General features: G+C 50.3%; 8 protein-coding genes and 1 non-coding gene across 9 annotated transcripts; 6 read left to right on the top strand and 3 right to left on the bottom strand.

Annotated features, from left to right (window-relative positions):
* Positions 1 to 792: 792 nt before the first annotated feature.
* Positions 793 to 3,283, top strand: FMAN_01537 (uncharacterized protein; the record flags this gene model as incomplete). The annotated part of the gene is made up of 5 exons (XM_041820079.1): positions 793 to 1,369; positions 1,431 to 1,541; positions 1,622 to 1,734; positions 1,783 to 1,860; positions 1,910 to 3,283. 5 exons carry the CDS (start codon positions 793 to 795, stop codon positions 3,281 to 3,283), a joined length of 2,253 nt encoding a protein of 750 aa, XP_041676878.1.
* Positions 3,284 to 3,867: 584 nt separating this feature from the next.
* Positions 3,868 to 5,055, top strand: FMAN_01536 (uncharacterized protein; the record flags this gene model as incomplete). Its single annotated transcript, XM_041820068.1, has 1 exon — positions 3,868 to 5,055. The coding sequence occupies one exon, from the start codon at positions 3,868 to 3,870 to the stop codon at positions 5,053 to 5,055; it is 1,188 nt and encodes a 395-aa protein (XP_041676877.1).
* Positions 5,056 to 5,554: 499 nt separating this feature from the next.
* FMAN_01535 (uncharacterized protein) lies at positions 5,555 to 7,037 on the top strand (the record flags this gene model as incomplete). Its single annotated transcript, XM_041820057.1, has 3 exons — positions 5,555 to 5,616; positions 5,672 to 5,720; positions 5,775 to 7,037. The coding sequence occupies 3 exons, from the start codon at positions 5,555 to 5,557 to the stop codon at positions 7,035 to 7,037; spliced, it is 1,374 nt and encodes a 457-aa protein (XP_041676876.1).
* Positions 7,038 to 7,718: 681 nt separating this feature from the next.
* On the top strand, positions 7,719 to 11,309 carry FMAN_01534 (putative kinesin-related protein bimC; the record flags this gene model as incomplete). Its single annotated transcript, XM_041820046.1, has 3 exons — positions 7,719 to 8,156; positions 8,207 to 9,913; positions 9,963 to 11,309. 3 exons carry the CDS (start codon positions 7,719 to 7,721, stop codon positions 11,307 to 11,309), a joined length of 3,492 nt encoding a protein of 1,163 aa, XP_041676875.1.
* A 364-nt stretch (positions 11,310 to 11,673) lies between these two features.
* On the top strand, positions 11,674 to 11,763 carry tRNA. Its single transcript is given in 2 exon segments — positions 11,674 to 11,710; positions 11,729 to 11,763. It is a non-coding gene; the product is annotated as a tRNA-Glu (tRNA).
* A 268-nt stretch (positions 11,764 to 12,031) lies between these two features.
* Positions 12,032 to 14,024, bottom strand: FMAN_01533 (uncharacterized protein; the record flags this gene model as incomplete). The annotated part of the gene is made up of 2 exons (XM_041820034.1): positions 12,032 to 13,699; positions 13,764 to 14,024. 2 exons carry the CDS (start codon positions 14,022 to 14,024, stop codon positions 12,032 to 12,034), a joined length of 1,929 nt encoding a protein of 642 aa, XP_041676874.1.
* Positions 14,025 to 14,354: 330 nt separating this feature from the next.
* On the bottom strand, positions 14,355 to 16,337 carry FMAN_01532 (uncharacterized protein; the record flags this gene model as incomplete). The annotated part of the gene is made up of 1 exon (XM_041820023.1): positions 14,355 to 16,337. One exon carries the CDS (start codon positions 16,335 to 16,337, stop codon positions 14,355 to 14,357), a length of 1,983 nt encoding a protein of 660 aa, XP_041676873.1.
* A 167-nt stretch (positions 16,338 to 16,504) lies between these two features.
* On the top strand, positions 16,505 to 18,187 carry FMAN_01531 (uncharacterized protein; the record flags this gene model as incomplete). The annotated part of the gene is made up of 3 exons (XM_041820012.1): positions 16,505 to 16,946; positions 17,009 to 17,276; positions 17,329 to 18,187. 3 exons carry the CDS (start codon positions 16,505 to 16,507, stop codon positions 18,185 to 18,187), a joined length of 1,569 nt encoding a protein of 522 aa, XP_041676872.1.
* Positions 18,188 to 18,389: 202 nt separating this feature from the next.
* Positions 18,390 to 19,733, bottom strand: FMAN_01530 (uncharacterized protein; the record flags this gene model as incomplete). The annotated part of the gene is made up of 2 exons (XM_041820001.1): positions 18,390 to 19,525; positions 19,586 to 19,733. The coding sequence occupies 2 exons, from the start codon at positions 19,731 to 19,733 to the stop codon at positions 18,390 to 18,392; spliced, it is 1,284 nt and encodes a 427-aa protein (XP_041676871.1).
* Positions 19,734 to 21,361: the final 1,628 nt, after the last annotated feature.

Below are 21,361 nucleotides of genomic sequence, written 5' to 3'. Positions count from 1 at the left end.
CGTTGAGTACATAAGCATTGTTACCTATCATTCAAGGGACAACGGTACGTATCGAGTCAAGCCACAGCCAAGTCCAATTCAAGGAAACTTGATTGTGGTCCCTGTCGATCACTTACGCTTTGGGAGGCCAAGCTCTTGTTGTGGTCATGCCAAGCCTCAACCCGGCACCTCGCATCCGAGAAAGTCGGGGATAACATCGATAAGCTTGTTTATTCGTAGCCTGTCTCCAGTAGCCTGTTTGTTGGGCCTGTTTTGAGCATTGGCAAAGCTGAGTCTCCTTGTTGGCATTTGCAATAGAAGCTAGGTAATAGTGATAGCTAATAAGCGTTGATGTTTGTCGAGAATAGTAAATGAGTCACGATAGAACTAGAAACGTCGAGATTCTTTACAAGCGAGCGAGCTCAGGGATCACGGGGCAAACTAGTCCATAGCATCTGATAATCTGAGGCTGCACCGCCTCACTTTGCCTCTGACAGCACTGCATGGAACCAATCAAGCAGAACTATAGCCGGGCTCCCTCACCGATTTCGACGACATCAGAGATACATCACCACGCTAGGCTCATGGCCTGGACAGTTCCAGCCACATTAAGTGGGTTGCTATCCACTGACGCCACTGGACAACCAGCGTCATCTTAGATCTAGCTCCCGCCTTAAAGCCAAGCCCTTGGCTCTTGGTCCTCCTGCACCTTTTACTTGCAACTTCGACGTTTACTCACCACGCACAAGACGACTATCTCTTCTGATAGTTCACGGCTTCGCATCACACTCTCGAGAGTCAAACACCTGTTCGATGAAGGAAGCTTCTCCTGATCCACCCAATATAGATGGCAGTCGCTCTGGTGCACAACCCGCAGCGCCCACTGCTCAGGGCTTGAATGAGCACAGCAACAACACTCAACACAAAGAGTTGAACGAAAAACAGAATGGCAGCTCTGGCTCTGTCAACGGCGGTGGCCCTCAAGGTCCCAGCCGAAACAACTCCTCTCTTCTCAAGGCCCTCTCTGCTGGTCATGTCCCGTCTCACTCATCGTCTCAGGCTGCACGGCCGGGGTCTGTCATAGAGACTCCCAACAAGGCCGAGGAGCCGTCACAAGAGAAACCCATTCCAACCAGCAAAATGAACAGATTCTTCGCTGAAGTTAAGCGGAGCGTCAAAATTTCCATCTTCCACAGTTGGCTCAACATCCTCCTCATCTTCGTCCCTGTTGGCATCGCAGTATCTCAGGTAGATGGCATCAGTGGAGGTATTGTTTTTGGTCTCAATGCAGTTGCCATTATTCCTCTTGCTGGTCTCCTAGCTTTTGCTACCGAGTCTGTTGCCCGAAAGATGGGTGATGCTCTTGGCGCGTTGCTGAATGTCACTTTTGGTAAGTCTACCCACAACACAACACCATACCATATAGAGTCTAATCCGCATGTTTATCATAGGTAACGCCGTGGAACTCATTATCTTCATCTCAGCCTTGACGAAAAACGAAATTCGCATTGTTCAGGCATCTCTATTAGGTTCAATCCTAGCGAATTTATTGCTTATCCTAGGTACGCTCCCTCCCCTTTGCTATCACCCTTATCAGAGGTTGGCCAGCGTTCAACTTCAAATAATAACAGTTTCAATTTAGGTATGAGCATGCTTCTTGGTGGCTTGCGCTTCAGAGAGCAAGTCTATAACAGTACTGTTACTCAAATGAGTGCTTGTTTGCTCAGTTTGAGTGTTATCAGCCTTGTTTTGCCGGTATGTTACAAACACCCTATATCTGTACGCGTACTAACCATTTAAAAGACAGCCTTTCATGCTTCCTTCCGAGATAATGCTCTCGCTGACCAGCAATCCCTCAAAATCAGCCGTGGAACGAGCATAGTAAGTCTCAAGTTCATACAAAATCATTTGAATATGCTAACAAACGTAGGTCCTTCTGCTTGTATACGTCATCTATCTCATGTTCCAGCTCAAATCTCATGCTTACATGTATGAGTCGACTCCTCAGCATATCATCGATGCTGAGTTGGCCCCTGGACCCGCTGCCGGCCTTCTGGATTCTTCCAGCTCTGACGACAGTTCATCCTCAAGTTCAGATTCATCTGACTCTGACTCATCCCATGGTACAATGCGTAAGAAAATGAAGAAGGTCCTACGAAATAGGCGGCATAGAAGATCTAGCACTGCTTCGGTTGATACCGCTGATACCAAAGGAACCCGCAGCACCTCGTTCACAACGACAAACACCACCCCGCAGGATGAGGTCTCTGAGGCAACAGCTTCGCGTCATCGTATTCCTCGCTTTCCATCTTACGAGGGTAGTGAGAGTGCCATTGAAGAAGAGGATGAAGAAGAGGCAAAGCGTTCACGTCGACGCCGTCGATATCGCCGACATAGGCACCGCAAGAGCAAAAAACAAGCTCGTCATGCCAAGAAGGCCGCAGGCGTTACTGAGGCACAGAATGAGATGCCCGAAAATGTTCTGCAGAACAATGGCGAAGGTGAGCCTCGACGTGTGGACTTCGCCGTCCAGGGTGACCTTGAGGCTGGCCCCTCAAACACCGGCAAACGGCCATTCCCCCTTCGGGGATTGTCTGTCAAAAACATCGCCCCCGTTTTCACTGAAAAGTCGACGGTGGCATCTACTCCTGTCCCTCTCGTTCGCTATGGAATCAGGCGCACAAATTCTCTCCCGGACCGTCTCCAGTTTCGAGCGCCAGGTGCCATGTTGCCCTCTTCTGTTCCTCCAATCTTGACTGCCCCTGGTGCTCAAATGATCGCCAAGGAAGAGGAGAATGAAGAAGAACACCTCACCCAGGCTGGTGCCATTATTCTCCTCCTCATCTCCACAGCTTTAGTTGCAGTTTGCGCTGAATTTCTGGTTGATTCTATTAAAGAGGTCGTTGAGAATTCTGGAGTCAACGAGGTCGGAATTGGTCTCATCATTCTTCCTATTGTTGGCAACGCTGCTGAACATGTCACTGCCATCAAGGTCGCATACAAAAATCACATGGATCTTGCGATCGGTGTGGCTGTAGGCAGCTCCATTCAAATTGCTCTACTCCTTACTCCCGTCATGGTTATTCTCGGATGGATCCTGGACAAGGACATGTCTCTTTACTTTACACTATTTGAGACTGTCTGTCTGTTCGTTTCGGCGTTTATTGTCAACTTCCTTGTCCTGGACGGAAGAAGCAATTATCTTGAAGGTGCTCTGCTCTGTGCGGTGTACATCATTATTGCTGTTATAGCTTTCTTCTATCCCGATGACGGGAAAGCCAGCGAGTGGGGTGGAGGCAGTTAGTCTGCGTCATAGAAACTCGGTCGGTGAGGGCCGAGGATGGGCTTTACCTATATCAAATATCGCGAGTGTAACAACATGGGCTGAGATGCCCAGCGGAAGTTAGCACAACTTACAAAAGGAAAAGAATAACTCAAATTGACAAGATAACCCAATGCTTGGAAGCAACAGTAAAACCTATAGTGACCTAAACCAATGCAATTAATCGACATATCATGCCCTGCGTATTGGCGTATCGTACCTCAGCATTCTGCCTCGTGATACCACAAGGGGCTGTGTAAGCTCAAAGCGGCGTGGTGTTTGTGGAAATTAAGCGGCACAGCCACTACTTTAAACCAACATGATGTCAACAAAGGAGGTCAAAAGGCTAAAGGAAACATGTATAGACTTCTTTCATAAACCCTCAATTGCTCACCAACAACCGTTTTTGGGTAATTCTTTGCTACTTAACCGTGGATCCTGCTTGATTTAAGCTTATGTGTGGTCGCAGGTGTCCACTCTTGAATCCCTGCTTAAACATCGTCATATGTGCTTGAGGGCCTACACCTAATTTCAACAACAACAACATCATCATCATCATCATCACCATGTGTTTCGGAAGCAAGAAAGAGGCGAATAATGACCCTGCGCCTCGTCCTGCGCAGAGGCCGGCATCTTCTCAGAGTCAAGGAGATGTAAAGAAGAGCAAATACAACCCTCAAAATGACCCAAATCAATATGCTGGAGAGTCTAGCTATTCTGCGCCCCCAGGACCTCCTCCAGACAGAAAACAGGCCTCGGATTTTGCACCACCTCCGGGACCACCGCCTGGTCAATCTTCATCACAACAATATTCTGCTCCTCTAGGACCACCGCCGGGCAAGGCCGCAGCGCAGTATGATGCACCTTCATACTCTGCACCTCCAGGTCCTCCACCAGGCCAAGGAGATTACGCGCCACCATCTGGACCTCCGCCCAAGCATGACTGGGAAGTGGCAGTTCCGGACACTTCACTGTTCCCACCACCACCCGCTATCTTCAGCGGCTACGATAGATCTCCAACAAGTAATGCTACTGAGGAAGAAGCCAATGCTGGCGAGGACTGGTGCCAGTCGTATCCATTGACAGCGCCCATTAACTTAGATCAGACTGGAAAGACAGCTCTCCAGGCAGGCAACATTCGCCTTATGGAGCCCGTGGGCTTCAGTGGTAAGCTCACTTGGATGGAACCAGGACATTGGCAAGGTTGGAGCAAGAAGAACTCACCTGACCGTTGCATTATTGGTTACCCACCTCTCTACTCGGTAACTGAGCATGATCCTATTCGCCTCGGCCAGCCCAAGACTATCTACTACGAAGTCAAGCTTGCGCGCGACAGCCCTGAGGTGTTCATCGCTCTGGGTTTCACCGCGCTACCCTATCCTTCATTCCGCATGCCAGGCTGGCATCGCGGAAGTCTAGCAGTACATGGTGACGACGGACACAAATACGTCAACGATCGCTGGGGTGGCCGCGATTTCACTCAGCCTTTCAAGCGCGGAGAGACTTACGGTATTGGCATGACCCTGCGTTCTGTTGGTGGGCCTAAGCCGCAGGTCGATATCTTCTTTACGCGCAACGGTACGATGACGGGTGGGTGGGCGCTCCATGAGGAGACTGATGCTGAACAAGATCTACCGGTTACAGGATTGGAGGGCTTCCATGATCTAAGTTGTGCTATTGGAACGTATGATGGGATTAAGTTTGAAGCAATGTTTGAGCCGTCAAAGTGGTTGTATAACCCGATTCAGTTCTAAGCTTAGAACGACCTGGGTATGGCCAAATTGAATTGTCCGTTGGATTTTGAAACTATAATAGATAGTTCTTTATTGTAATAAGTAAGCGATTTCTTGTGTCTATTGCCGAGCTCCTAAAAAGATGATCGGCTTCATCTCAACACTTCCGTTTATGGTACTGTTGTGTCGATGTACGCTATGGATAGTCAAGGTCCTTGAATGGTACGACCAGTCTACTTTTGCCAAAGCAGTCAACACACACTGTTAACATCTTCTTGAATTGGTCATCAATGCAATTTTCACAGACTTGTAGATCAAAATAGTTCCTACCTACCGAAGGTTAAAGGCACCTCGGGCAGGTACCTACCTAAAGCCAGTGTGGTGTAGGTCAAGTTTACATGCATCTAACGGGACAGGTGCCCCCATATCTACAACCCCACCACTGACCAAAGCATCGCGACCGATCGCGACTTGGTGATCAACACCATCGCACATTAACATTTCTATCGCAACCTATAACATGGAGGTCGATAGCGATAATGGACCTCTCACTCTTTTCGCCACGGGTGCTGCTGTGGAAAAGTAAGTTCAAAGACCCGGACGCACACATGTGGACATGAAAACCTGACCGCAATAGGGACGTCTGGCCTGCTGTGCGCAGTGACATAATTGCCAGACTTGACAAGGTACTACCACCGGTCGCTTTACGACTGCTTCGACCTAGAGACTGACTGCTTCAGATTGCGCACAACGAATTCCCGATCCCTAAACTACCGCCTCCACCGGCTCACCAGCCTCCTGTCGAGGTGCGAGCATCTGCGCCCTCGTCACCACAAGCCGAATCGTCTCAAGAAACGAACAAGGAAACTTCTGCAACCGAGTCGCTTCCAGCTACACAAGTCATCGATGGCGCGCTACCCAAGCAACTGGCCGATATGGTCATTGACATCACCAAACATCTCGAGACCTTCGAGACACACCCCCCACACACCATCCAGCGCCTTGCCGAGCTGATCTTACGACCCAGAGCGCATTACAGAGCGGTAGCACCTTACCTACATGCCGTTGATCGCGTAGTTCAAGTGACATCGAGCACGAAGACATATCCCCTGCCGCCGCCTATTCCTGACATGTCTTCAATGCATTTGAATGGCGAGGACCCCAAGGATCCGGCAGTCTCAATCTCATGGAGCAACCCTACAACGGCAGCACTGGGCACAGATGAAGCGCTAGGAGGAGCACTGCTAACGCCTATTCCTTGGTTGACAAGGCGCAGCCCGGAGAGTTCACAGGACACCCCGGGAGCTCAAATTCACAGCGAAAGCACCGAGACCATCGAGGGTCCCAATGGAGTGGGAAGCATCGAGACAGTTTCAGTCAGCGTCAACGGAATTCCATCTACAGGGCATGCACGAGGGGTCACACAAGGAGAACTCTTACGCCAAGAGCAAAGAGCCGGCGTGGTCCCCGTGAGCCAACTGTCAAGAGCCCAAGAAGTGGTTCTTGAGGGAGAACGTATGACGATGGACGACGAAGAGGACGAAGAGCCACGTGAGGAAGAAGACGAGATACCCCATGCCAGAGGACCAGAAGAGATCGGCATGAGCGACACCGGCCCTCAATCCACAACTACGAGTTTCATGTCAGAAGGTAGCATGGGGATTCAAGGGATCGATGTCGAGGCGGCAGTTGGCAGGAAACATGACGATGACGAGGAGGGCAAGGTCGATGTGGACGCTGATGGAGATGCTGAGGGGGAGAGTGAACCCAAGAGTCCTGGCGCAGAGAGCGTAGGATCCAAGAGGGAGGCAGACGAAGACCTTGAAAGCGAAACCCACAAGAAGCTAAAGGAAGAGGAAGAAGAAGACAAAGCCGAGGACGACAAGAAAGCTGATAGAGCGGCTTCTGATGTTAAGAAGGAAGAGAAAATGGGAGAGGAAGCCAAAGCTCCAGCGAGCGAGACGAAGTCAGAAGCCGATGACAATAAGATGGATACCGAATAGCAATCTATCAGCCTCAGAGCGCTTCATGATGAGACGAATCTACAAATCCTGGAGTTTTGATTAATTTTTTGTATTACATAGAAGGCGTACTTAAGCATTTCTCCCCTTACAGGAATATAATGCCGTTTATGTTTAACCTTGAATCACTGAGGATCTAATCAAAATCAAAGTGTCTCATGATGACAACGGAAATCATGATACTCGCACCCAAGACATGAAATAATGACCTATCGTAACATGACTTTGACCGCTTTTAGTGAGAGTTCCATTGAATGTGAACCAGGATAGCGACCTAGTAGGAGCAAATGGTGGCTGGTTGTCGTGGCAACAGACGCCCTAGCTTGTGTTGACCCTAGCCCGTTCCACCGAAACATGGTTAAACAGCTGTACTATTTACTTTACCATATGCTAAACAGCCCTGCCACCATCATAACCAAGACCATATGCAGGCATCCCCTCCTTATACCGTCAACGTATTCGAGGTTCTACAAGTTTCAAACATTTTTGCTCCTTTGGTTTCATACTCGATCAAGCGAATGTGCAGCGTCTGAAGCATCCTCGAGGCTTCTTCTACAGCCTTCAACACCAGACTCAACTCGATAGAAACTCAACCACAAAAAGTTGCCCATCGTGGCTCCTCCACGCCCAACCCGCTCCGATCGGGAGCACAGCCGCATCGCCATGGCTCCAGGCGTGCGCGCTGCCACCGCCAACAGCAGCCGCTCCAGCGTAAGAGCTGGGTCAAGAGCACCACCGACACGATATGGCTCATCGCTCGCGACGCGCAACGGCGCCGTATCGCCAACTGGATCTATCGCTTCAGTGAACACTGTTAATACCATCGGAACTAAGCGCAAGGAGCGCGACTTTGAGGCCGAGTCTAGCGCCGAGGAGACGAATATCCAGGTCGTCGTGCGATGTCGTGGACGCAACGAGCGTGAGGTCCGCGAGAACAGCAATGTTGTTGTTACAGCAGATGCGGTCAAGGGAAAGATTGTCGAGTTGTCGATGGGCTCCAATGCCTTGAGCAACCGCTCATATAATTTTGATCGCGTCTTTTCTCAAGCGGCGGATCAAAACATGGTTTTTGATGATACAGTAAAGCCAATTCTGGACGAGGTGGGTTGAAAGAGCATACGGGACACAAATCTAGTCACTAACTGTCTTAGATGCTTTCCGGATATAACTGCACCATCTTTGCCTATGGACAGACAGGTACAGGAAAGACATATACCATGTCTGGTGACATGACCGACACCCTGGGTATGCTCTCAGACGAAGCTGGTATCATTCCTCGAGTCCTACAGACCCTGTTTAACAAACTCGAGCTTGAGAATGCCGAGAGTACGATCAAGTGCTCCTTTATTGAACTTTACAACGAAGAACTCCGCGATCTGCTTTCATCTGACGAGGGCAACAAGCTCAAGATTTTCGACGACACTTCACGACGAGGCCATCTCAGCACCATTGTTCAGGGCATGGAGGAGAAGCACATCAAGAGCGCTACCGAGGGTGTCAAAGTGCTCCAGGACGGCAGTTTGAAACGCCAGGTTGCTGCTACAAAGTGCAATGATCTAAGTTCTCGCAGTCACACGGTCTTCACCATTACCACATATGTCCGAAAGCCAAACGAGCACGGCGTGGATGCTCTTGTTAGTGCTGGAAAGCTGAACCTTGTCGATTTGGCCGGAAGTGAGAACATTCAGCGATCAGGAGCTGAAAACAAGCGTGCTGCGGAGGCTGGCCTCATCAACAAGTCACTCTTGACTCTCGGTCGAGTCATCAACGCGCTTGTGGACCGTAGCTCTCATATTCCCTACCGGGAGTCCAAGTTGACTCGTTTGTTACAAGACTCACTCGGTGGTAGAACAAAGACTTGCATTATTGCAACCATTTCTCCCGCCAAGAGTAACCTGGAGGAGACCATATCAACACTCGACTATGCCTTCAGGGCCAAGAACATCAAGAACAAGCCCCAGCTCAACCCTATGGTCGAGAAGAAAACACTGCTCAGGGACTTTACTATGGAAATCGAGAAGCTCAAGAGTGAGCTCATCGCTACTCGCCAACGCAACGGTGTCTATCTCTCGAACGAAGCCTACGAAGAGATGACGGCTCAAAGCGAATCTCGCCGCATCGTCAATGAGGAACAGGCTGCCAAGCTTGAGACCCTGGAAAACAACTTGCGCAACAAGGTCCAGGAGCTGTTCAGCCTACAGTCTACGTTCATGGGACTAAAGAAGGATCACGAGGGCACAAAAGCCCAGTTGGACGATACCAAGGAAGTGCTGGACCAAACCGAGATTGTTCTTTCTGCAACACGGAAGTCACTTGCCGAGGAAACCAAGATCAGAAAAGCACACCAGAAGACAGAGCAGAAGCTCACCGAGGTTGGCGGAGAGCTCATCAACAAGCTCCATAAGACAGTCCGCGATGTTGGTGGTCTCCATGCCAAGAACAAGCGAAAGTCGGATCTTCAGTCGATCAACCGAAACACATGGACAACATCTCAAGATCAGGTCGCTGATGTTACCTCCATGGTCGAGCGTCGTATCAATGAGTTTCAGGAGGAACAGCAAGAGCATATTGCAAGTGTCGGACAGCGCATGGAGAACTTTGTAGATGAGGAGCTGCGCAAGCTGTCTACTACACAAACTTTCCTCGATGAGCACTTGAGCACATTCACTCAGTCGAAGAAGGACTTGCTCCAGTCGAAGCAAAAGTCGAAGGAGGATATGGATGAGGTGTTGGAGGAGATCAAGGTTGTTCGTGACACGGTCAAGGAGCGAATGGGCGAGAGCCTGCAGTCTATCTCTCATTCTGCCGAGAGGATAGCGGCAGATATGTTGAATGAGATGACTGCGTTCCACGGACAGGTAAGCTTTTGTGTGACAGCTTTCGAGGCCATATTCTGACAGGTTGCAGCTTCACAACTCTTACAGTGCTATTGGAAAAGATTTCAAGTCCACCTTCGAGGATCTTGTTAAGCATATCACTGCTCAGCGAGCTGAGTGCGACAACCTCAAGCGACAGCTCCAAGCAGCAACAAATACGATTGTGCTACAAAATGCTACAATCTCTTCGCGAATTCAAGATGCCCTAGTGGAAGAGCGTCGCCAAGCCGTTGATGAACGTCAGAAGCTCATGAATCAAATAACAGCTCTTATCAACACCCATGCTGACGCTCAGGAGTCACGGCTCCACGACAGAGCTTCACAGATCCAGAAGAGCATCACGGCAACCAGCACCAACTTGGAGCAGGCCGTCGATACATATGGCGAGGGTATGTCAACGTGGGATGTGAGGGAGGGCGAGCTACTGGACGAGGTCAAGAAGTCTCGTGAGCAGCTTAAGACGAAGTTGAAGGATGACTGGACAGCTGCCAGTGACCACAGCAACTCCATCCAAGCTACTGCCAAGTCTGTTCATGCCGAGACTGTTCGTGTTGTCGACGAGCAAATCAAGGACCTCGATGTTCAAATGGAAGCGCTAGATGACTTTGTCAGCCGTGCAAAGACTGAGAACGGGCATCACCACGAGTCTCACAGCGTGTCCGTTCAGTCGTTGTCCAATACTGTTGAGGAGTCTTTCGGAAACATTTCATCGCACTTCAAGTCTACATTTGACCGTGTCAAGAACTTGGGCGAGGAGATGGAGCTCGATCTTGGCGATCTTCAAGACGGCTTAGAGCCACTCAATGATCAGCTCTGCCAACCGCTGGCTAACTTGCGCGAAGACATCACCCGCGCGGCCCTCCAAGAATACCAGCCAACTGGTGAAACACCAGCCAAGGTCCAATATCACTACCCCACTGACCTTCCTCGCACTGAAGACCACGATCTCATCATTTCACGCATCGACGAGGTTTCCACACCAACCAAGGATCGTGACGGGTCTGACAGGGATAACACCATGGTCTTTGCTGACCTTGACTGCCCCCAGAAAATGATGACATCGCCAGTCCGACCTCCGCCGTCTCGCATGTCCAATGCTAGTGCCCCTGAACACATAGGTCTGGCCGGAAGCCTTCGCGAAGTCAACCCCAATGTGCCAAATCACACAACGGGATCCATAGGCTTCGATCCTCGCGCCAGCATTATATCTATGCCCCCTGAGCGCACTTTGCCACTGTTTAAGCGCAGCACGCGTGTGACTCGCAGCGCCAAGAAGGTTGGAGTCAGGGATCCCATCATCTCCGAGGGCGGCGAGAATATGCTTCCTACCGCGCTCGAGGAGAGTCTGTCTAGGAGAAAAAGTCCCAGGCTTAACTAGAAACTCTTATACACTCTACTGTCTGTTACTGTTCCTTTGTTTGCAGGGCCTTTTGAATCTGGGAGTTTGGGGCGTTGTAAGGAAGCATCTCTTTGTATGGATGGGTTTCTTCATAGTTCGATTCCCAGCACTGTTGGCTGGGGTTTCGTTGCAGGGTTATTTGAGTACTTGATACCCTTTGACTTTTAGACAATTAAAGTAACGAATGCTATTCACATCATCATGGTCTCTCTTGTCTGCACCTCCCGTCTGCACTGTCTGTAAACTACTGCGGTATCAGTTAAACAAACATCAGGCTTGGGTGGTACATGTGCCTCAGCGTTGTTGGCATCAAAATTGAGGCTCTGTATGATAAGAAACATCATCCGGTATGGTGTAGTGGCTAACATTTCGCGCTCTCATAACCTGAGAGATCAGTTCCGCGGAGCCCAGGGTTCGATTCCCTGTACCGGAGTCTGTCTTTTGCTGTTTCTTTTACTTGGATGGAGGTTTTTATTGCCTTTTTATCTCCTCCATTGGGAGCATCTACTAAATAAAGATGGGTAAAGTGAGGAACTGTCAGGTGTGAAATTGTTTATTATTTTCTGCTGGATATTCGCATTGTACCATGCATGCCGTGAATACCTAATTACTAGGTAAGGCATGAATCAGCCAAAACCCTTTGCCTCGGTACTAGGCCAGAAGAATGTTGAACAACAGTGGCATTCTGAATTACACCTATTTCAGGAAGATAAATCCTCTTCATCATAGCTCGTCTCACGACTCATCCCAGGTTTATCACCGTAGAATCTCTTCCTTTTCCTTTGCATAGTGTCCTCGCCTCTCCAGCCCCTTCCTGGCACTATAGGCTTGAGGAAGCCATCCACATGCACACCACCTGCAACCTCCTCGTCACTGTCAAGCTCTTCCGTCTGTCCCTGATGTATAAGCTCCATATGCCGTCGAAGGTTTGCCTTGCGCCCGAAACCCTGTGCTGCGCGGTCGCACGAGGAAATTGGGCAAAACAACATTCCCCCTGCAGAGTTGGAGCGGGAGCGGGAGCGGGAGCGGGAGCTTGGAGACCGGATGGCTGATGTTGGTCCTGGAGAGCGTGTCGAGTGACGGCTGGGGCTTCTAACAGAGTCTGGGCTGCGACTTGAGTATGCGAGAGAGGCTTGACGAGATGCGATACGGCGCTGTATGAGATCTGCGGCATCATCGCTTTCGTCGTCGGCTTCTTCATCCGAGTAGGATAACTGGATAGGCTCAGGGCGATACTCGACGGAGGTGGTGCCTTTATCGTTAGTGGCTGGCACTTCGTTCAGGGTCCTCACTACCATTCCTTCACCAAACAAATCAGCACATCTTCGTGTTGCTCTCGCAATGACATCGCCCGGGAAACCTGCTATGGCAGCTGCGCCCAGCACATCGCTCCAATCACGCAAGCCCCATCTCAAGAGCTTCCGTTCAACGTTTGTTCCTGATATTGATTCCTCCCCCGTCTCTGTCCCTTGAGATGTCGCTCGTTTCAACGATAGAGATCGTGATCGCTCTCGCTCAATGATCTCGTCACCTTTGCGGATCCACTCCTCAAAAGCTGCGTCTCTGTCTTCCAGCGTCGAGGGGATCTTTCGATGAGATTCACGAGCAACACGTTGAAGCATCTCTTCATGTGATTCTCCAGCAAGAGGGACATGGACTTTTCGGGGGCGACCTCGTCTGCTTGTTTTACCAGCTCCTGATGGTGAGGTAGAAGCGGATGTTTCAACCTCATGTAGATTTTTTCGCGGACGACCACGAGACCTCTTTTGTCCACTCTGGCTATGGTTATCTGACTCCTCTTCAGTTGAAGAATCAGAAAGATAATTCATGCCTGTAAGACGCGAATTATGAAGTATTCTTAGTGTATTGTCCAGCTGTGATAAAATGTGTCGCGTTGATGGACGTAAAAGGGCAAAGGATGCCTCGTCATTGGTAGACTCGACTGGTTCATAAGTTTTTGGATTGCGACGTATACGCCGAGTATCTTCTTCATCGACAGCCATTTTTTCGTCTTCATCTTCTCCTTTACCTTCATCAGTGTCGGGCTTGGCAGAAGACTCGCGAGATATAGGATCAGGCGTGCTGTTGCTGCTCTCGTTATGTAGAGGCGTGGACTCATCTTCGATGGACGGTTTGGCCATCTTGCTCTTCCTCCTACGGAATCGACGCTTAGCAGTTCTCAAGATAGTGGCAGATATTTCCTCTTCAAGCTCAGTACTGGGTAGTATCTCTTCCTTTTTGCGGAATGTGAAATGGTCATCTTCGTCGTGCTGTTCATTGGTGAAGCACTCCTTGGGCACATGTTTATGTTTGAGCGGCCATGCAGTCCAGGCCTTGGGCGGTGCCCAAACGCCTTCTTCACCAGATTCCTAAGTTCCATCCATCGTCAGTGTATTCTACCCAATTGTGGCATAAAAGATGATATCGACTCACTGTTCTGACGACCAAATCCTGCGCTGTCTCCGGATTTCGGCCTCGTCGCTTCAGCGCAAACGCATTGTATAAATGCACCGCAAGATCCTGATCTTGAATCTGCTTCATTGATTGCCAGAGAAGCCTGTCCTCTTCTGTCAGAGTGCGCCATGTCGATTTAGCGCCCGTCCAGCGATTCGGTCTATGTTCGTGCAAGTCCTCAGAAGCGATAGAGGCGATCTCATCGCTGTCCAACTCCCAGGCTGTAGCGCTTGCTTCCATCTCGCCGGAAAGACGGGTAACAATGATACGTAAATAGAATTACTCAGGTGTAGATTAATCTCCAGGAATCACATTATCCGCGGGTAGTATTCTGCCAGGAATGGTTGAGCCAATATTTGTGGTGAGTTGAGAAGTTCAAGTTTTTTTCAGAGTGCGTCGCAAAGTAGAAGCCAGGCTACTACTATATCTATATATCCACTTGAGACAACAACATTCACTGACACAGCATTCGCTCAGCACAAATTTGTATAACCAACTCAATAAATGCTTTTAATCGCGTACAACTTGAAATCTATAGGAATGGTATAAAACAGTGCCTTAACATTACGCCTAAGCCTTGCCCTTGCCCTTGGTGGCCTTTTCCTTTTCAAACTTTCTCCTCTTGGCCCGTAGCTTCTGGTCCTCAGCACTCTTCTTGTTGTTTGTGTACACCATCTGCTCGTACAGCTTTCTCTTCTTCTTGCTGAGCATACCCTTCGCACGCTCCAGATCCTCAGCCTCTTCGCGAGCCTTCTTGGTGAGGGCCTTGCGAGCGTCCTCCTTAGCCTTGGCCTTGGCGTTCGTTGTCTTGGACTTGACAGCACCACCAGTGAGCTCAGCCTCAAGCTCGTCTTGCCGTTGCTCGGCATCTTCTTCCTCTTCCTCTTCCTCTTCCTCTTCCTGCTCGTCTGCAGAGAAGCCGCCAAACTCGTCACCCTCGTCACCCTCTCCCTCATCAGAATCAGCCACATCCATACCCTCAGCAGTATCGTCAACCTCATCCTCGCCATCGCTCTGGGCCTCAATGGCCTCAGCCTCAGGCTCTTGCTCCTCCAGAGGAACAGTGGGATCATATGCACCCTGGACGTTCCTCACGAAGGGGCTCAGATGGGGAGGAAGATCAGCCCCAGGAGCATACAGATGAGGCTCCTTCAGCTCGCCGTCGTTGACGCTGTCCCAAACCCATTGAGGCTGGATGTATGTTCGTCCTGGAACTCGTCGGTTGGCAGCAAGCTTCTGTGATGTCTGGTTGTCGTCCCCATCAGCCTCATCCTCAGCAGAAGCCTGGATAGGAGGTCGATCAACGATCTGGTGAGTGATATTTGGGTCGAGCTCGTTGGTGGTGAAAGCACCATCGCCGAGAACAGCGTCCCAGCCAACACGTCTGCAGCCGAAGGACTTGAGAAGGAATTCGAGGGGTTGTCGTGGGGTTTCGCGGGACAGGTAGATGGTGAGGTTGGAGAAGAGGCTGTTGGGGTTGTTTCCGGTGTTAGAAGGCTGGGGCAGAATATCGCCACCAGAGACTGCTGGCTCAAACTTATCAATCACACCGGCCTCTTGGACCTCGCCCTCGATCTGGTTCTCGGACGTCGTTGTCGACTCATCATCATCGTTGCCCTTGATTTTCTTGATAACCTTGTTGACAGCAGCTTGAACCTTGGGGTCAGGCTTGTGCTCAGCAGCCTCCAATGTCTTCTGTTCCTTCTCGTCGGCACCAACCAAGGTCTTGCCCTCAAGGGTGAAAGCACCGAGCTCAGCGCCAGCCTCATCCTTAGCCTGGTCGAACTTGGGGGGGTACTTGAGGCCAAGAGAGGTGTACAGTCGGAAGTTGACGAAGCCGAGGAGGGTCATATAGAACTCAACAAAGGTGCCCATGATACGGAAGTCGACATCGCCAACGACGCGCTGGTTGAACTTGTAGGGGACCAGCCAGAGGACCTCCTCGCCCTGGATGTTTGCCTGATAGTAGATACCCTTGATGGAGAGGAACGACTTGGTAACGCTCTGCGACACAATGAGGTAGTGCTGGAACTCAAGGCACAGGCGCTCGCAACGGGCAATCATCTTAGCGGGAACCGAGGAGGTGGAAGGCAAGTTGGCGAACAAAAAGAGCATCGACAAGCAGTCATCAAGATCTCGGATAGCATCAATAAATGTGGGATAGCGCTCACGAATGACATGGTCAAGAGTATAGCGAGGTTTTCCTGTCTTCTCAGGTCGCGAAGCATTGCCCTCCAGGCGAGCGGCGTCGGTGACATCGCCGCGACCGAGCGCACGAGAGATCTTCTTCTCAAGAACCTTCTGGTCGCGGAACTTCTGAAGCAGCGGCTCGTGGAGCAGATACTGGATGTCCTTGGTGTAGTAGAAGGTAGTTGAGCTGGTGGAAGACTTGGAAACCTTCTTTCTGCTTCGGGGCTCGCGAGGATAGATTCCCTTCCAAATGCATAGCTTTCGGAAGTCGGGAAGGCTGATCTGAAGTTTTCGAATCGCCTGGTTTCGAGTAACGTAGTTCTTGGCCGCGCCGGCCTTTCCCTTCTTCTTTATCCGAGGCATTGTTGATTGGAGATGTGGTAGTGTTGGTGGTTGGTTGTATCTCTCTGCGAAACCAGCGGGGCACTTTTTCCTAACAATCTTTCAACTTTTTTTTCCAACGTGAAATTTTATGCCAGCTTGTACCGCCCTGATCAGACGCTAGACCACAGACAGAGACTTCTCATTGGATGGTGGGACGCTCACCGCCCGGGGGCATGCTCAGCACCCTTAAGCGCATTTGCAGCACCTGGCATCGCCAATTCAGCGAATACAGTGGAGCTATTACCGAGCTCTGGCGAAAAGCTCCAGCGGCTCTTCCAGCGGCCCCTCTCCCGTCACAGGCACATTCCGAAGGTGGAGGGGCCGCCAAGCAAGGACGGGAGCTCAACCAGCCAAGTGGCCTCCAATTCAACCGTAACTATCGCGAACATCCTCCAGAACAGGCTGTTTATACCAACAATATTCGCTGGAGGGATGCAATGTCAGACACAATGACATTGCGAGGCAAAGCCAGCGTGTTCGCCGGCGCTGCCCTGCTCCGGCTTATCCTATTCCTTGCTTTCCCTGGCCTGCCCGATCTTCTAACAGGTCGCGTCGAGATATCCACCCCCGTCACAAGCTTCAAGCGATGTAAGTCTCAACCGGTCGTCGCATAACGAGCATCGAATGTAGCTTACTTACAAATCCCCAAGTGCAAGAAGGTCTATTCCTATATACGAACAATGTCTCGCCATACGATGGTGGTGTCTTCCACCAAGCTCCTCTTCTGTTGCCCTTGTTCTCGCTGCTCCCCGACGTAAAGAGCTGGCCCATCTTCACACACCTACTCTACATCGTCGTCGACCTCCTCAGCGCCGAGGCTCTGTATAAAATTGCCGAATCGGGTGTTGCGGGCAACTCGAAGCTATTTACATCGCCGCGCCGTGCCAATAGGTTTGGTAGTGCTGCAATTGCTGCTGGGTAAGGGGTGTCTTGACTCAGAGCTTCATGTATCAGAACTAATAGGCGCCAGCTTCTTGTTCAACCCATACACCATTGCGACATGTATAGGACGATCGACAGGCGTCTTCACCAACTGCGCCATTCTTCTTGCCATCGCCAAAGCTATCCAAGGATCTCCTTTCAACGCCATGGTCGCAATCTCTTTCGCATCTTATTTGTCTATGTACCCTATCCTGCTCCTCCCTCCGCTTGTTCTCCTTGCCTATGATTGCCAAGTTGAGAAGCGTAGGATTGCTTGCATCACTAAGTTTGCAGCTACTAATGTAGCCGTTGTGTTGGGGTGCGTGGTTTCGTTATTGGGCATGTCTTTTTTGCTTGCCAACAACTCCTGGGAGTTCCTGGCTCGCACATATGGCATCCAATTGACCTTGTCGGATCTCACACCTAACGTGGGACTGTGGTGGTATTTCTTCATTGAGATGTTTGACTCGTTTAGAGCTTTCTTCCTCGGCGTGTTCTGGCTGCATCTTGCAGCTTATCCCGCGGCCCTCTCTATCCGTCTCCGACCCCAGCCATTGGCTGTATTGACCATCCTACTGGGAATTTTCTCCATCTTCAAGCCTTACCCTTCGCTTGCAGATGCCAGCATCTTCCTGTCCGTGGTCCCTCTGTTCCGACATGTTTTTCCCCTCATGCGGTACGCTTTTGTTACCACCTCTACGCTGTTGTACGCAACATTCCTTGGGCCAGCCTTTTACCACCTCTGGATCTATGCAGGAAGTGGCAACGCCAATTTTTTCTATGCCATCACTCTTGTGTGGAGTTTGGGTCAGAGTCTGTTGGTGACAGATCTCACTTTCGCCGTGTTGCGAGATGAGTGGGAAATTGAGCGACCTGAGATGGTTGGCAAAGAGATCAGACAGATATAAATGATGATACAATGAGATTCCATGTGAAGTCACAAAGTGGCTGAGGGTCTGATAGCCCCTCAGAAAGATATGATAAATAGTTCGCAACATCTAGATCACGGGAAGGGGAAGTACTTTGGAGTTATCCCTCCGACGGAGGGTATTTGGAAGTGGTTTGTCTATTACACAAATGTACAATAGTTTTACATCGTTATCATCATTTCTAGTCCACGTCTGTATCAGTCTCAATGAACCGAGCCTGGTTTGACGGATGAGAAGGTCTAGGTGCTTCCACTGGTCCTCCTAATACACTGCCCAACATGGAACCCAGGGCACCAAACTCGCTGAGTTTGGAATAGTTTTTGTGTGAATGCCACACTTGTATCCGTGATCCAAATGGCTGTAGCGCCTTGTATGTGTGGTAGCCATAGCCAAGAGCTGCACCTGTGGCAAGGAGACTCAATGCCAACATGAGGGATCTGGCATCAATGCCAGTGATACCTCCTTCAGCACGTCTTCGTACTTCGGTCGCATACTCATCGCCGAGGCCAGGAACGTTGTGAAGGATGCTGTCAAGAGTTCGGCTTCCAATGCGTAACACGGTGTTATTACCAGGCTCAACCCACGGCAAGAGTTTGGACTTGTCCAGACATCTTGTCTTCATCCTGTCAACAAACGTGGACAGCCGAGGTGTCTTCTTCATGAGCCAATCTTTTAGGAAAGATCTTGGTACGGGAGCATCACGCATCAACGCGAGATAGCCAAACGCCAAGCAGTCCAAAGATGACATTCCTGTACCATTGAAGAAACCATGCATCTTCTCCTCGGGTCCTCCGTCAAGGAAGTCGTCTAACACAGTGAGGCAGTCTTCTGTGATTCCATATAACCGTATAAGAACTGCTTGTTCAGGGGTCATTTCTTCATGAATAGTCTTCTTTGTCCTTACAGGAATGTGCCTTCGGAATGTCTCTGGTAAAGCATCTCTCCCAGAGGATAGGTGAAGGCCGCCATTGGGGTCAAAGTCAGTATCCATATCAGCAAAGCCCAGGTGCTCAACACGTTTAACAGCCTCGGCACGGAGCAGTGGCGGAACTGTCCATGTCAATGGGAAAGATAATAGAGTGCTGAAGGCGGGCCGAGTTGTGGCTGACCAGTTGGCAGCGGAGACATAGAGTGAAAGATCCAGCAAGGGAGCCGCGTGCGCAGACAAGAAGGCAGCATATGCAGCACGATCAGCCTGCTGAATGTCGGTCAGGCCAGCATCCAGATTGTCACCGATAGACTTGTCAGTCAAGTACTCGACAATAGGACCGAAGCCTGATACCCATACGCCCTCATGATACAGTGCTGGTAGTGTATCTGGTTGCAACGGTCAGCAAGACAGGGTTCAGTCAAGGCAGCGGTAATGGTAAGCCATACTACACGGGCTGACGGAAGGATCGTTGCTAGGAATCAGGCGCCAGGCTGATACAGGGAGGCTGCTGTGCAGGTATGTGATGATAGCAAGGCACTCGGGGTCAATGGACGGGAGGCCAAAGGCGGAACCCCATACGTGAAGGTCTAACATGGCTGGCCAGGGTCCGATGATGAGGCTGTGAAGCTATCCCAGGTTGTCTGTAGTTATACCACAGACGTCATGTGCTCCCGAAAGCAAAGGTTGTTTTGCGGAATTCAGTCCGCAGTAGCAGAAGCGCGCGGTAGTCTGAGGCGGGCAGACGGTATAGAGTTTTGTGATAGATCTCGTGGCGATACGCCAATATCACCAAGTAAGACTTAGTTGATCCTCGGAGGCCGGGGAACTCTGCAAGGCCTCACAAACGCCAGCCTCGTGGTTGTTCTTGTCTCTATTCGACGAGCCTAGCAGCGCCTAACAGAATGCCCCGCCCGCTAGGAGTGACAGCGCGTAGCCACGTGATTGATTTTCGCGCCCAGTATCGCTCCATAATTCGTCCATAAGTGACAAAATACTGCATCGTGAAGGTTAATTTTACTATGACAGAACTCTAAATTCTCTCAGAAGCTCAATTTGGCTATCTGTATAGTGATTTTGTCTGGCCTCCACACCGTCGGATCGGGCTTTAACATGATACAGCCTCCCGTCCTGTCGGCCAAGTTCGAGCCCGAAGTACTTGTCCTGATCTGGTATATCATGACCATTGGCTTTTCATGTCATGGAGACGGCTTTGCCTTGTCGCAAGTGACTGACTCTCCCGTCCTGAGTCCCTGAAGCCACTAATACCCACTTCGGAGACATATCATATTCCTAACCGGGAGACATACTTTGACTTGAAAGTCTGATCTGCATACCAACCTCATAGCGTTGTTTCGCTGTTTGCTGAACGAATATCAATCAAGAACCCAAAGTTTCGGAGATAGACAAGATGGACAAGAGCTGAATGATTACGGTATGTACGTTGGTGTTTCAACAGCTGCTCTCAAATACTAGTGGTCGACATGAGCCACATCGATGGGAACGTCTCACCAACAAACTTACACCAACCGCCAGAGCAGAGCGGAAGGGTACGATGCCACAAAGCCTAAACTCCAGGTATTGAGGCACCACTAATCACTGCTCACTGCAACTAGCTTGTGCCATTCATCCATTGCGTAATTGGGCCGATGGCAACGAGTGATCTTCGCCCAGCTCCTTATTTCGACGGACAATCAGGCCTTTGTCGGTAATCTTCACCCGTGCCCCTGAAGCGGTAACAGAACGGACATTGACAGCGATCGTCAATCTTTGAGACAGGCACAGGAACATGACGAGGGTGATGGAGCAAAAGATTTGGCCATGTTCGCCACATGGCAATTAGACGATCCAAATATGTCAAAGATAAGCAGCCTCATAGTCTTGATGGGCGTGACCGCCTGTTTCATCATTTTTTTCAATGTGCACGATCGTCTTTTTCATGATTATCACTGTGAGAGCCTAGAGTGGCAGAGGCAAACAATTGAAGCAAGCAAACTACTGCAAGCCAAAAACTCCAATACCATGAACTTGGATTTCTTCACCTTCAGCTGGTACCAATCATGAATCATCCCAACCTGTTGGCTGGCTCTTGACCTTGGACCTGGAACCCAACTAACTATCAGCCCGTCTCACTCTTTGCTTAGAACCAGGACTCGATGACAACCAACTTGAATAGGGTCGGCCAACAAACCAATTGCGGTTGTGAAGGCTGAGAGGCTCCCGCT

This window comes from Fusarium mangiferae, assembly GCF_900044065.1.
Source record: "Fusarium mangiferae strain MRC7560 genome assembly, contig: FMAN_scaffold001, whole genome shotgun sequence".
NCBI classification, from domain to species: Eukaryota; Fungi; Ascomycota; class Sordariomycetes; order Hypocreales; family Nectriaceae; genus Fusarium; species Fusarium mangiferae.
The sequence above is the reverse complement of the archived record's forward strand: the minus strand, read 5'-3'. Positions and strand labels throughout refer to the sequence as shown.